The sequence below is a fragment of the Sinocyclocheilus anshuiensis genome, unplaced genomic scaffold, assembly GCF_001515605.1.
Source record: "Sinocyclocheilus anshuiensis isolate Anshui unplaced genomic scaffold, SAMN03320099.WGS_v1.1 scaffold937, whole genome shotgun sequence".
Classification (NCBI taxonomy): domain Eukaryota; kingdom Metazoa; phylum Chordata; class Actinopteri; order Cypriniformes; family Cyprinidae; genus Sinocyclocheilus; species Sinocyclocheilus anshuiensis.
In genome coordinates this window covers 574,431-590,522 of record NW_015554129.1, presented here as the reverse complement: position 1 = coordinate 590,522, position 16,092 = coordinate 574,431, and the positions used below count along the sequence as shown (strand labels likewise).

Here is a 16,092-nt window from a genome sequence, read left to right as displayed (position 1 = left end):
AATATATATATATATATATATATATATATATATATATATATGTGTGTGCATTGGTATTGCATATACATATTGGAAGAACAGGATTCTCATAGAACTAATTCTGTCTCTGTTAGCTTTCAAAAATCAGCTGAATCTGCTACTATTCTCTTCCCATTGACTCCCCCATCTCAAGAGTTCCTCACACTAGACCTAGCAATCTTCCTCCTCACACATTCTCAATGTTGTTTTACATAAACTCTCTCTCCAGGTAATTGTATTAAAGCTTGTTTATTTCTGATTCAACTTCACCCTACTAAATGTGATATACATCGTTACCATTAACTCATATTAGTCCAATATATTTATTTTGCCTCCCATACAAAAATAAATAAATAAATAAAATAAAAATAAAAACATACAGGCATACAGGTTTGGAATAACTTGAGCAATAAATCAAGACTTGGCTTTAATTTGAATGAACTATTCCTTTAATAATTTTCCAAATTTGTTGTGTTGTATGCAGTAATGATCATAATGCAGTTTTAATATTGAAACATAATATTGTACCTTATCAATAATGCCCAGCACTCTGTAATGCTTCAGCTCATCAGAATGAGTCTGCTCAGCCCACAAGCCACCACAGCACTGCGAGCCCAATGCCTGAAGTCACACCCAACAATGACAAACACGAAAAAAAAAAAAAAAACATGTAAACAACACATAGTACAGGCAACATGAAACAACAATAGGCTAATGGAAAAGTTTAAGAGCCTCATTCATAAAATGTGTTCGCGCACTTGTTCACTTTTACATCGTCAATTAAAAGTAACTGTAAAAATTGGCATTTTGTAAATGAGGCCTCATGTTTCATTGTGAAGGTGAAAGATCACACACACTGACCCTGCTTTGAGTGGAGCTCTGACCCATGCTGTCTTTGAGCTGTCCAGAAATGAGCTCGGCACGCATCAGATATTCTGCTGTCTTTCTCTTCACAGCCTCCCTTCTGCTGGGACTTACCTCTCCTGAAATATGCAATACATACATTCGCAATAAACTTGCATGTCTGTTTAATGGTCCACTCCAAAAGTTGAGTTTGGTTAATTTGCTTGGTATTAAAACCGCTTTTCAAACTTGGATGTGCGCAACCTCACAAGGTTGAAATTTGGAGAGAATGAACTACTACTAATGATGTATATAATATAACAAAAATAACATAAAATTACAATTTATCCATAGTAAACAGTTACAAATTCTAATTAAGCTCATGCTAAAGTGCCCCTATTATGCTTTTTCATATATTTCATATATGTAGTCTGTCTGTAATATAGCGGTTTGTTTAATGTAAAAGGTCTACAAATATTCAAAGATCAAAGTGCATGAGCTACGATCCCCCAAAAGAAAGAACTGATTCTGAGCTGCCCGAAGCCCGCAAACATGTACATGTACAAGTATTGTCTGGGTAAGTAGGGCTGCACGATTGATCGAATGCGATTGTCATGCACATTTTGTTAAAAAAGCCGGTTGTAATCAGCAGTAAATCATCATCACGTGCTTTCAGATGGAGCAGAATTTACTACACATAGCCATAGTTCACTGACAAGTTACGCAAAAAAAATCACTGCAGCGATTTATTCAGTTTCAGCGCGAGAGCGCCCTCTGGCCTTTGGATGGAGATTTACTGCTGATCACAGAACCATGCTTCACTGAAAGATACGCATGACAATCGCACCTTCTGTCGAATCGCGTTCTCGATTCCATTTCGATTTATCGTGCAGCCCTATGGGTAAGTGTTAATTATTCAGCTGTTGTTACTGTTGAGCTGTATATACTGTCCATGTTTACTGTACTAAGAAAGCCTCCAGGGCTCAAATTCAGATAGTTTTGGCTGTAAACAAAATGGGTAAATTTCTAGTCACTAGTACTCACAGTATGTCACATTTTTGGCAGAAACCTAGGTGTGTTAAACTGTTTTCTCTTAACTGTGGTCAAGTGAAACATGCATGACTTTGTCTGAACCATGAATTGCTTTCTCAGAAGTATTTTTAATCTAAGATTAACCTTCTAAAAAAGCAATTCATGCTTATAAGACTAAGAGTCCAGAAGAGAGGACTTCAATGACAAAGTATATCCTTCAAATGAAATTCGCATTTACATGACATTACATAATGCCACTTTCTGTTAAAACCCTGGAATAAGCCAAACCGAGCACATGCGACAGGACAGGACAGGACAGTTCTGCCTGTTGAAATATAGAGTTATGCATTAAATTATATACCTTGTACACCCTGCAGCAGAAGATCTACACCTCTACGGTAGTAGGAAAACGCCACTGCAAAGTCCTGCTCCACTTCTTTCTGGACAGCTAGAGTGATCTGCTCACTGGCCTCTTCCAGGTAGTCCTTTTTCTCCGAGTAGTTCCTGAGGCTGGAGGTGAAGCTCAAAGCCCCACTGCTATGGCTGGACTCTACTCCCAGCCGGCTTGGGGACGTCACTGGCTGTTGGATCGGAGACGAGTTGCTTTGTGTTGCTGTGTGCCTGATGCTGCCTGATGCCATTCCATCATCCACTGCAGCCAGAGTGTCTCCATCAACCTCCAGAGAATTCAGCTCACTGTCACTGCTGCCACCTGTCATGAAGGACACAAATCTAGAATTAATTCAAAATAGCTGACTTCTTGTTGGGCAGAGCTAATGACTAATTTTGAAAGTTGTATGGCTTTACAACAACAATATATACGAGTCTGGGGACTGTAGGACAATCCTGCCTCTGTAGGGCCATATTCCAGCGGAGTTTAGCTCCAGCCCCAGTTAAACACACCTGAACCAGCTAAGGTCTTCAGGATCACTAAAAACTTCCAGGCAAGTGTGTTGAAACTAGCTGGAGTTAAATTCTGTTGGAAAAAGCTGACCCCCTCCCAATTTTAGTCAAAAGGGGGCGCTACAGAGTCCACCTACACAGTATGTCCATGTTTTAGCTTTTGTCTATGACTAATGACTTACAACTCTGATGTGTGCCCTGCATTTCATTACATTTTAAGCATGCCAAGAGCCTCAAAAATACACAAAGAAAAGATTTTCTAAGAACGACGCAGTACCATTTAAGATAGAGAGCCCTTTGCAATTTTATATGTCTTGAAATCATTCTTACAAAGTTTGAAGCGATTTTGTTGAATATAAAGAGACTATTTAAAAGCCTGTTGTATGTCTCAGTGCTATGTCAGTTGATAGCACTAAGACATGTGATGTCCATGTGATAAACCCTCAAGACCTCAAGTTTACTCTAAATCACTCAATGCATTGAGAAGATACGAGGCACTTCGTTTCCCTTTTTTCCCCATAAATGTATTGCCTCGCCATGGCGAAACAATTTAAGATAACAAAAATCAATTTGAAATTTATCATCTTCAATGTCAATGCCAAGATGTTGACCAAGTTACATTTACATTTATTCATTTTGTAGATGCGTTTATCCAAAGCGACTTACAATTGAGGAATACAAAAAGTGATTCATCATAAAGATGCAAATAAATGAAGGAAGTGCTCATAGTACAAAGCTTCAGGCATTGTTCAGATTAGTACAAGCTAGACAGGGAGAGATTAAGGAGAGAAAGCAAAGGGTTGTTTTTAGGATGAAGTCAAATGGTGACGAAAGAGATGAATTTTCAGGTGTCGCTTGAAAATAGTCAGGGATATTGTCTGGAATAGAGGGTTATTGTCATTAGTTATTTTCAGGGAATTAGATAATTCGTCAAAAAGTTTTGGGATTGACAAAATCTCAAATTAAATGTGGTCTTAAAAGTGATAACAATAGCAACGGGCACAAAAATAATACATAAAAATAAATTAAAGGTAAATTAAAAATCTGTGCAGTATAAAATGCAGACTAATAGGCTACACACTAAGGCTTTTTTTTTTTTTAACTTATAATTATTATTAGCATTAATAATTAACCAATTTTATAAATGTATTTTATTTTCACATAGTTAAATAAAATAGTTAACTAGCTAAATAATTGTAACAGTTTTTGCCGTGGTAACGAAACTGGTACAGAGAACCATAAAAATGTTACTGGTATTAGTACTGACATTTTGGCATCATGACAAGATTATTCACACATTTTGGAAACTCTCACTTACGCTCATGTTCACATGGGTTGGCCACTGTCAAATCATCCACAACACTGATATCTTTAGGAGCTACGGAAAGGCAACATAGAAAAAATACAAAATCAGATTCAATCAAACTCAAATATCAATTCAATCAAAAAATTAAAACAGTTTTCTGAGACGGTATGGAACCGAAAGGACGTTAATGTGGCAAGCCGAAAGGACGTTAATGTGGCAAGCTGAAAGGACGTTAATGTGGCAAGCCCAGAGCTCACACCAGTCCCAGCTCCTCGAAGGTGCTTTGCTGTGCCTGCTTCTCCAGAGCGCCCTCCAGTGCCAGCACCACGTAAGCACTACCCTGTTCCCGAGTTAAGCCCGTCTGTTTCTATAAAGTGGGGCAATTCCAACTTTGCAAGGACAGTCTGGCGCTTCTGACTCACAGCCTGTAAGGCTCTGTAAGTATGGTTTTTATATTTAAAGAATTTGCCACTGACGATTTAAACGTGAGTTTTGGGCAGTGTAGAGTGATTACACCAAATACACAAAATAATGTTCTTTTTAGCAGCATCATATGACCCCTTTAAGAAGTATTTTTGGGAATACAAAAATTAACTATATTGGATGTGGGACATTTTTTTTACATTCTTTAATTTAACAAAGCGAGTTTGACACTTTACGGATGAACTTACCTTCAGAGCTGCTATCTAAGAGGCTGTCAGCTAAGAAATCAGAGAAGGGCTCGGCTGGGCCGATGAGCTCAGAGCTGTCTTGCACCTCACCACCCTAAAAAACACACACACACAAGGTTACCATGTTTAATTCCTGTGAGATGGGGAGGAAGTGATAAACAAGAAATTCATGAAAGGAAACTGTTTATTCTGTCTGTGGGTCTTCCTGGAAAAAAATACACTACCAGTTAAAGTTTGGACAAATCTACTGGTATTCTTTATACCATATTTTCGCAACATTTTAGAATGTTTTTTTTAATAAATACAAATGGAAATGAGAAAATGTCTAATAAAACAAACATTAATTATAGTTGTTAATTGCTAGGGTGTTCTGCCTGGTTGCCAGGTCATTGCTAGGTTGTTGCTAGACTAACAAATACCCTCATTAGACAGCATTAGATCTCACTAGACCCTGTTTCTCAACTTTTGGATGCTCGACTGCTCTCAGCACTTCCTGTTATCAGTTCCACTGAAAACTGAAATCACCCGCTCTGCTCATTACGTGCTAGTGGACACCCCTAGTCAGCAAAAACGGCAGAGACAGGAAGTGTCTCATATCTTCCACACGCAGTGAATGATTTAGATCTAACTTGAGCCATATGTTAGGTGAAGTGGGTTGATCGCACAGATGTGGCTATTGTTAGTCAAAGTCACAGCTCCACCAACTGGCAGCAGTGTATCACTCACAGCAGGCTTTGAAACAGTCCTCTTATATTTACCTCAATCACTTGAAGCTTCGTCAGAGTAATGTAAAGACACAACTGACGTAAAATTGCAAAATAATACTTTTAAGTGAAAAGCTGCAAACAGCATCTCTCGTTCAAACTCTCTTTCAGCCCGTCAGTCCTCTCATCATTTCCTCTTTAGCATGTTTACACTGCATATAGGGCTGCACGATTATGATTGTCACGTGTATCTTGTCAGTAAAGCCGGTTCTGTGATTAGTCATAAATCTCCAGCATGTGCTTTCAGATGGAGCAGCATTTACTACACAGAGCCATAGTTCACTGACAAGCTACGCAAAATCGCATTCATAATCGCAGACGATTTAATCGCGCGGTAATGAAATCGAAGAAATAGTTCTGCGATCGTGACAGCTGTTTGCGTAGCTTGTCAGTGAACTACGGCTCTGTGTAGTAAATGCTGCTTCATCTGAAAGCACGTGAAAATACCACATTTAATAACATGTTTTTACTATAAAGTCACTTCATAACGTCAGTCGAGTGTTTGAAATAAATCCTTCAGTGAGATGATGTGGCTTTCCTACACAGAATAATTAAGGCACACAATATTTCATTGTATTCTAAGCAGTGATAAAGGCTATGTCGATTAGCATTGCATTATTATATACTTTATTATAATAAAAATTATAAGACGACGAACTCCGATAAACCATATATTGTCGTGTGTGTATATGTCACGTTGAATTAATGAAAGCAGTTAAATCTTCTGTTTATTCATTCTTCTGCGGGGCGTATTTGGAGTTTCAGTGCAAGAGCGCCCTCTGGCCTTCGGATGGAGATTTACTGCTGATCACAGAACCGTGCTTCACTGAAAGATAAGCATGACCACTGCAGCTTCTGTCTAATCGCGATTTATCGCCTTTGCGATTTAATTTCGATTAATCGTGCAGCCCTAACTCCATATCAAGCAATTTATTCGATTATAATCTTCTGTTGATTAACTGCCCTTATTTTTAATAATATAATTAATGACTTAAGTCAGTACAGTAGTCCACTGGCATATAAATTAAGCACCCAGTAAAAGTCAGTGGCAAAACCTTAAATAGTTGAATGGTTTTCCAAAAGTTATCAGAAATTATTTCTTGACGTTCACAAGCAAAGTGTGAGTCTAAAACCTCCCGCACGAAAAATTTCAATCAAATTACTAAGCAACCACTGAATGGAATAACACAAAATTGGTATCATTTTAAAGCTTTTAAATTTCAGCTTTTTAATGAATGTAATTATTGTGATCAGCTCTTAACGCGTGCTGCATAGTCCCTCTAAACCAGAGTGTACCGCGGGCAAATTTATTACAAAGAAAAAAACTGACCATGCCATGAGGTCAGAAAAACTAAGCCCTAACTGCAGAACTCAGAAACAGGATTGTGTTGAGATTTTATACGAGACGAAAAAAGTTGCGTAGGCTCACGTCGCATTTTATTATTAGGCTACATTCAGAAATAATGTGCTAATGTTTACAAACATTATAGACACTATATATATACATATATACATACACACAGGCTATCTATGATAAACACAGTTATTAGTTTCCTTCTCTCCACAACAAATCCTCTAAAGTTAAGGCTATAAAAATGTCAATCCAAAAACAAATGAATTTAAGGTGAAACTGATGCCTACCTCAATTGGTACGAATCCAAATGTTTCCATATTCGCGACGAATCTGGATGCTAAAATGTTATTTATTACGTAATAGGCTTTGTACTTCACTTGCATCGACATCATCCTTCACATCGGCTATATCAGCACAGTGATGCGGTGCTCGCTGAACACAACACATTTTACAACGGAGCAGTGTAACTTTTTATGTTTCTTTAACTGTATTTTATTCTGATAATGAACAGGCTGCAATGTGGCAAAATATGTTGTCTGTGTGCGCGTGAGGCGCCGGCATGATATGGTCATACCGACGCTGGTTGGTTATACAGATAGAAGCAAAACATCATTCAAAACTGCCAAGATTTGCAAAATAAATAAAACTGTAAACTTTTGCAAAATAAAGAAAACTATTTTCTGCTATCTCGTTTTCCTTTCTGTGAACTTTGGATCGCGTCACAACAATAAACCGAAACTCAGCACATTTTTTTTTTTTTCGTTTTGTTAATCTGTCAATGATTTAAGTGAAATACATTTCATGTAGGCCAATATAGGCTAATCCTTTTTATGTAAGCCTATAGTTTTATTCCATTTTCTCCATTCACAAGTGCTGCAGGTGCATGTGATCTGTTGAATCCATCTTACACTATCCTCGGATAAACTCTAATGCATTGTCATTGCTTACCTATGATGAGTTTACAGCTGAGCGCGGACATTTCGCACGTTGGATGCATTAGCGTCACATTTGCATATCTGAATTCCTGATTGGTTGACAGACAATTTTCAAACGGATAAAATAACGTTATTAACCGGTTAATGGCCATTTCAAATTTTCGATTCGGTTCGGAACTATAACATTTGATTTTGTTTCTGTTCCTGTCAATTTCATTTGTTTCCGGTTTTCGTTTTCGTTCCTTGAACCGGTTCAGAGCTCTGCTTCGAACACAAGAATTCTCTATTCTTTTGACTTGTTTTATTTTTATTTAAAAAAAAAAAAAAAACCCTGTAACACTAGCATTCCCTTTTCTTTTTCTATTCTATCTACTTTTTTATTTATTATACAAAAACCTTGCTACTTGTACTGCATTAGGCTAAATGAGACTAGTCACAGCACTTTCATATTATTGCTGTTTTGTTGGTTTTGACTGCTTCTATTGTCCTCATTTGTAAGTCGCTTTGGATAAAAGCATCTACCAAATGACTAAACGTAAATGTAATGTGTGATGTACAGAGGGTGTCCCATTACTTATAAAACAACGTTTCTTATTGGAATTCATTGGAAGGCCCATATTTAAAATGCATATCACTGATTGATATATGAATAAATGCAAATATCATTGAAAACAACCTGACAGCTCTGATAGCTATCCCAGTTCATATACATACCTTAAAGAAATCCTGCATGTACTGGTTGCCATACAGAGCAGGAATATTAGCACTGAACTGCAACAAATCCTCTGAGCACTGCCTTCTCTTTTCAATCACAGACTCATCAAAACGACCTTCAAACACAAATACACAAGGTAAGCCAGAAATAACATAATCTGAACAAACAACACTTTCAGGATATTTCTTTGATTTCAATCTTTTACATTTTTATTTACCTATTTTTATTTAAAATTTCCCATGGCGGAAATATCTTGGCATAGCAGATATTGTAATTTTAGACCTGCAATATTTCACTGAATAAATAAATAAATAAATAATCTTTTTTTAGAAACATATTATATGTCAGATATATCAGAGAAAACCTTATCTATGTTACCTTGGTGATATTTAAATGGGCAAAATATGCAACAACAATATTCAGTTCACTGCAGTTTCCCAAAAGCAACTATGGTCGCAAGTTCCGTCATTACCAATAGAGTTCAGTGGAACTAATGACTATAGTTAGCTAACGATAGTTTTGGGAAATGCACCCCAGAATGTTACTTAAATAAGTAAATAAATACACAACTTAAAAAAAAAAACCTTCCCTTACAACACAGCACACTCTGTCTCACTTACACACACACACACACACACACACACACACACAACATCGAGAACTCATGCTCAAACACACACACACACACACACACACACACACACACACACACACACACACACACTTACCAAAGACTTTAGCTTTTGCGAAGGGAGGGAAGAGCTCTGACTGCCCATAGAGGTTTCTGTGTATCTGCCAAAGGTTTTGATGAAGCTTTTTGAAATCACTATACCTTTTCCACACTGTGATCTAGTGAAAGGAAGTCAGACAAATAAAGACCCGTAATGAGTGCCTGGTAACAACTCACTGAACATGACACAAAATTTTGCTATGTTTTCCAAACATTGTTATTTAACATAAGTCTAAATGAAATGGCATTTGCATTTCATTTTACTTCTGCAATGTGCCAAATTTGAGTCAAACAAGATTCAGCAAGATTAAAAAACATAATTTTTCATTAATTTAATTACTGCTGTAATCTTCATTACATTAACATGCATTCAATTACTATAACCACTGGCAAGATTTCAGAGGCTGCATCGCCTACAAAAGTAGCATAAAATAATGCTTCAACAGCTATATCAACCAATGCTAAGTGCAGCCTAAATGACAACACATTGAAATATATGTTGTTTCAGTGGCAGATCAAGTTATTACATTTTGATGAAACATTCTGACGATTTTTTACATGTAGTCATTTAGCAGACACTTTATCCAAAGTGACTTAATAATGAGGTTAACAGAAGCAATCAAAACCAACAAAAGAGCAATAATATGCTAGTGCTGTGACGAGTCTCGGTTAGCCTAACCTTTGGAACCTGTGGAATAATGTGCACTGATGAACCATTCACAGTTAGAATAGTGACATGTATTATTATAGTAAATAAGGTATTTTTTTTATTATTTCAAGAGTGAATTTGTTTAGAGTTCTCACCTCCTGAATGTCCTCTGGGTTCTTCCGTGAAATAATCTGTGGAGAAACAGAATAATATGACCATCACTACTACATAGGCAAATGTCCTCTGTCTCCATTATGAACAAAAATTCTGGTTTAGTCAGCTCTTTATTGTGTGCATGTATAAGAGAAAAATAAGGAAGAGAATACAAAAATTGAAACAAACAGCACCATCTAAAAACACCATTATTAATAACACATTAACTGATTTGATATTTCTGTTGACAGGTGTCAATCAAAGATCGAAGACTATAAATAACAGCGTTTTCCTCAGAGACAAAAAAATAATAACCGGATTATGGATATGATGTGACACATCTGACTGTGACCGGTTCAGATTTACTTGACATCAGTAAACACAGCCCAAAACATGCATGTCATCACAGATGTGACCAAATCATTGATCAAATCATCCACTCCGATGTTTTATTAGTTTGTGTTAGTGTTCCAGATAAACATTAAGTTAGCGTTAGCACATGTGCTCTACACCCCGGTAAAATGCGCTTATTCTCACCCTGGCCGTGACTTTATACACCGTGTAGCCTTTCTTGTGTGTCGTGGGGTCGGTGACCGTGTAGAATCGCACAATCTCGTCTTTGTTCCGCGAGGAGATCATCCTGAGACACGCATCGCCATAGCAGGACACTTACAATAGACAACAATGCTTAGATCAGCTCATGAATAATAACCAGGCCGTGATGACGCTACATGGTAACCTTCCGGGGAGCGTCACGTACACCGCAAGCTATCTTAACATTTAAAGGGATAGTTAATCTAAAAATGAAAATGTAATAATTTGCTAACCCTCATGTCGTTTCAAGCCCATTTAACAAACCTTGGTTAATCTTCCAAATACGAATACAAATTGAGATATTCTTAATTAACCCTGTGGAGGTTTCTGTCCCTCCATTGAAAGTGATCACATGACTCCTTAATCACATGAGTCCTTATTATCCAAACCCAATTAGACGGGAATAGTGTTTAAAGATTTTTATACGGTTAAAACAATTTGAAAAAACGATTTGTCTTTTTCCCTCCCTCCAAAATCTAAAGAGGTGAGATTCAAGATTCTAAGTGAGATTTACCCTAACACATTTTTAAGATTGAAATATAATTGTGTTTTTTGTGAAACGAGTATTGAAACTTTAGATCATGTTTAGATAATCTTTTTGTGTGTTATGGTACAACCTTTTGGAGAGAGATGCAAAACTGGTTATGTTCCAGGGATGTTGAATTCCCACCACTCAATGTGAAGGTGGTCAGGTTTGGTATTTTTCTTGAAAACAAAGATTTTGAATTTATTATTCATTTCCTGTTATGTTTTGGGACGTTTTTTATTCACAAGTGCAGATGGTTTAAATCTAAACTCAACTTTATCCAAAATTTGTTGTGTTCTTAAGTCCGACTTCTCTCTTAGATTTGTATCATTTAATTTAAAAGCCGATTTTGTTGTATTTTATTTTTGAAGCATCTTATGTATTTATTTCCTTTTTTGTTCTTTCTGGTTTAGCTTCGTCCATTTGACGCTTTATTTTTATTTATTTATTTATTTTTCTTTCTGTTTTTGGTTATGCTCAACCAAGGCTGAATAAGATTGGTTATATTCTGGAATGTGATTATGTACCTTGTTTGGTTGTAAAGTTGATGCAAAAAAAAATTAAAATAATAATAAAATTGGAGGCAAGCATGCATGAGAATTTTAAAATCTAACATTACATGAAACCTTAATGGTTTGGCTCCTAAATATCTGTCAGAACTTTTAACCGCCCATATACTCCAAGGTCTAAATCTGTTTTTTTTTTTTTTTTTTCCATCTACATTCTATGGGTGACCGGGACTTAGACATGCAGAATCTTTAAGTGGTTTTATGTGTTTTTTTTTTTGCAATTGTTTAATTTTATATTATATTCTTCTTAAATTGCTTTGATGCATGTTTTCATCTTGGTGTTTTGTATTTCAATTTATTTTTACTTTTCTAAAGTGTTTTGAGAAGCAACTTCTAAAGGTGCTATAAAAATATAGTTTATTATTATTAGGCCTATTATTTAGATAGTCTAAATCAAAGCAGCTTAAAATCATGTTGTTAACATCTTAATTCTGTATAGTCACATTCAGCAGATTAGAGCAATAATACATTTTGCAACAATATAAACTATCAAGCAGCTGAGATGTGGTTGACAACATGGATCTCGATTTTGCAACGATGTGCTACACAAGTAAAAGCGATTAACTTTAGTCAGGATATTTATTTATTTTTTGAGAGGAACGAAAACAAGATAAGGTTGTAAGAGCTGTGTTATATTAAGATTATTTTTAAACAATGACATTTGCAAACATTGACTTTTTCTTACAACAATAATACCAACAAACACCAAGCTTGTTTAGAAAATAACAACTACTTTAGTGAAAAGCACATAAAAGATGTTATTAATGCTTATTAAACTTTGTTTAATCATTGTTTATTGCAATGCAAAAGTATTGGTATGATGATTTTAAATAAATAATCACTGAAGGAAAGAGCAACAAGTTCTCCTGGGAGGTTTGTATTTATGAGTTTAGAAGTTGCAATTATGCAGTCATTTGGTCGAAGCAATGGTGATGTATCTTCTTTCTGACATGACTTGAATGAACCAAAGAACCGAAAGAGATCAGCATAAACCCAACATCTACGAATGACGTACAATCACACAGCCTTTGATTAAATTAGCTGCAAAAGAATACATCAAATCACAATTGCAAATTTTTTTATGCAATTTTTATCTTCAACAAATTTAATAAATTTAGAATTACATCTCTTGCTCATTAAAACAGTGAAGGGGTGCCATCAGAATAAGAGTTCAAACAGTAAATAAAAAACATCGCAATAATCCACACAACTCCAGTCTGATGTTTAATGTCTTGTTAGGAGAAAAGCTAGCATGTTTGTAAGAAACAAATCCATCAATTAAGGTAATTTAACTTCCGTCACTTCTGGTCAGAATATCATAATCAATAATAATGCTTTTTCCAATGAAAAAGGATTACTTGTGGATTATTGTGATGTTTTTATCAGCTGTCTGGACTCTCATTCTAACAGCACCCATTCACTGCAGAGAATACAGAGAATCCATAGGTGAGCAAGTGATGTAAATGATACATCTCCAAATAACAACAACAACAAACCTATCTTGGAAAGCAGGTGAACTATAATTATATAGAATATATTATCTGTCAGTTGGTTCAAAAATAATTTTAATATTAATTAAGTATTAATTATGTAAATAATCATTTAAATTATATAAATTGATACTATTAGGCCTATAGCCTAGCCTAGATATTTTTCAATACTTACAAATGGTTCAAAGGCACAAAATAATAGACATGTGCATATGGGCAAATTTATGTCTCAATCTGACATAAATGTCAATAAAAGAATACACGAATTAACACACTCCAAAATAGTAGGTAGCGGTATGCACATTTTACGCTATGCACATTTTTCTGCCCACACTCCAGCCCAGTAGGTAATGCACCTTCAAGTTGGTTTGCCAGCCGCCATTACGTCCAAAAGAAGAAAGAAGAAGAAGCATAAAGCCGACAGACTGGCATTAAAAACCATTCATTCAACAATAAATGATTAGAGCAATTTAGAAACACAAGTTGGAAAACAAAACATGATAGTGGGAAATCTGCTAGGAAAAACAATGTCTAGGAAAGGGGAAGTCGTGGCCTAATGGTTAGAGAGTCGGACTCGTAACCCAAAGTTTGCGAGTTCGAGTCTCAGGTCCGGCAGGGATTGTAGGTGGGGGGAGTGAATGTACAGTGCTCTCTCCCACCTTCAATACCACGACTGAGGTGCCCTTGAGCAAGGCACTGAACCCCCAACTGCTCCCCGGGCGCCGCATAAATGGCTGCCCACTGCTCCGGGTGTGTGTTCACGGTGTGTGTGTGTGTGTGTGTTCACTAAGGATGGGTTAAATGCAGAGCACTAATTCCTAGTATGGGTAACCATACTTGGCCTCACGTCACTTTCAAATATATAGGTACTTTTTCCCCCTCGTCTCCTTCCTTTCTATCAAGCTACTGCCCACACTCCAGTCCAGTAGGTGGCGGTAAATGCACCTTTAAGTTGGTTTGCCAATCGCCAATAAAATTAAAAGAAGAAGAAAATGATGATTATAGCAATACTAGACTGTTGCCTTGTCCAAATACTCACACTTGCGGTCTTTGCACTCGATCACTTGACTACTTATTTGATGTATTTCCTGTATCTGGCCCAAGTGTTCAAGTGAGCATGAAGACCACAAGTGTGTGTACAACTTTTCATTACCTGATGGGACACACTTATAGTGTTGTAAAAACGCAAGTGTTTACAGAGTTTAAATTTAAATGTAAAATAATCTTCTAAATGTCTGTTCAGTAACGTTAGTCCCTATAACAGAGATGACACAATTTAATTTCTGGTGCTTCTAATTAGGCTAAGTGATAAAAAGCAGTTGCAAATGATGCACAAAATAAATATACTCACCTTTGCACCAATAAAACGTGTAGCATTTAGTTTTACTACCAAATTATATGTAATATCTAATTATTATATTAATATTTAACTTACATTGGAAAGGTTTCCGTGACCTCTCGTGAGATCTCGGCAAAAAGTCTCAGGATTATTTCTAGAACATGATGCATGATGGGATACACTAAGCCTCGAATAGTGCTCTGGAGCGGTATTCGAGATAGTGTGGATTTAGTGTGCGTAAGGATCCACAGAATGGTCAGGTGGGAGTAGTGTATACGTCATCCCAAGGTTGAAAAGAATATCAAATCATGTATCAGTGTTTACAGGACAGTTGCTAGCAATTTGGATAGCAATGAATAAAATATATGAAATGGGGATAAACAAAACACTAATATGCTCGGATTCAAGTTCAGCCTTATTATGCTTGGATGCTCAACAGTCTGAAACTAGACAAGATATTGTCTTGGAGTTCCTTCAGTTATTATATATGTTGCAGCAGACAAATAAGATTCAGTTCAGGGGCAAGTTCAGTTCTTGTGGGTTCCGGCACATACAGGAGTGGCAGGGAATGAGGAAGCCAATTAGCAAAACAAGTAATGGCAAAGGAAATAGATATGCAAATTCAGTACAGTAAATCTGAACTTAAGTCAATAATTAAAAGGGGGATAAATAAAAACTGGCAAATTTATTGGGATAATGAGCAAAAGGGCAGGCATCTATATTCAATACAACCAATGGTAGGCAGAGGAAGGAATTCAAGATGGTGAAGAAATGATGATTGTGTTCTTTCAAGACTAAGGTTGGGACATACAGGACTTAATTCAACATTGCAAATAATAGGAAAACATCCAACAGGAATGTGTGACTGGTGCGGAGTCAGAGAAACAGTAGAACATGTACTTATTCAGTGTAATAGATATGTGGAGGAAAGATGTAAACTAATCGATGACCTTCAGAAGAACGGTGAGCAGCAATTAACATTAAAAGAGATTTTGAATCCAGTAGGAGGCGATAATCTGTTAATAACATTTCTAAAAAGAACTCATAATTTAATTAACAGAATATAGATTATTATTATTGCTATGTTAATAATAACCCTATATTGCTGGGCTGGGAGGGACTTGGGCTGTAGATGGAGGAGCTGAAGTCGACATCGAAAGCTCCAGTCCTGATAGGTCTGGCGAAAAGGGATTTAAAGGGATAGTTCACCCAAAAATGAAAATGTGATGCTTATCTGCTTACCCCCAGGGCATCCAAGATGTAGGTGACTTTGTTTCTTCAGTAGAACACAAAAGAAGATTTTTAACACAAACCGTTGCAGTCTGTCAGTCTTATAATGGAGGTGAATGGGAATCACTGCTTTGAGAGTAAAAAAAACATACACAAACAAAACCAAATTAAACCCGGCGGCTCATGACGATACATTGATGTGTAAAGACACAAAACGATCGGTCTGTGCAAGAAACTGAACAGTATTTATATCGTTTTTTACCTCTGATTC

General features: G+C 36.4%; 1 protein-coding gene across 2 annotated transcripts in view; it reads right to left on the bottom strand.

Annotated features, from left to right (window-relative positions):
• rps6kc1 (ribosomal protein S6 kinase polypeptide 1) overlaps nucleotides 1-10,806 on the bottom strand; it is a 29,117-nt gene extending 18,311 nt beyond the window's left edge. For both annotated transcript variants that reach the window (XM_016462798.1, XM_016462799.1), the window contains exons 1-9: nucleotides 10,611-10,806; nucleotides 10,076-10,111; nucleotides 9,270-9,390; nucleotides 8,541-8,656; nucleotides 4,774-4,867; nucleotides 4,115-4,174; nucleotides 2,255-2,605; nucleotides 880-1,001; nucleotides 547-639 (exon numbers count right to left, since the gene is read on the bottom strand). In XM_016462798.1, coding sequence (XP_016318284.1) covers nucleotides 547-639; nucleotides 880-1,001; nucleotides 2,255-2,605; nucleotides 4,115-4,174; nucleotides 4,774-4,867; nucleotides 8,541-8,656; nucleotides 9,270-9,390; nucleotides 10,076-10,111; nucleotides 10,611-10,712 — 1,095 coding nt within the window. In that variant the 5' untranslated portion in view covers nucleotides 10,713-10,806. The remainder of the gene's footprint in view (nucleotides 1-546; nucleotides 640-879; nucleotides 1,002-2,254; nucleotides 2,606-4,114; nucleotides 4,175-4,773; nucleotides 4,868-8,540; nucleotides 8,657-9,269; nucleotides 9,391-10,075; nucleotides 10,112-10,610) is intronic.
• Nucleotides 10,807-16,092: the final 5,286 nt, after the last annotated feature.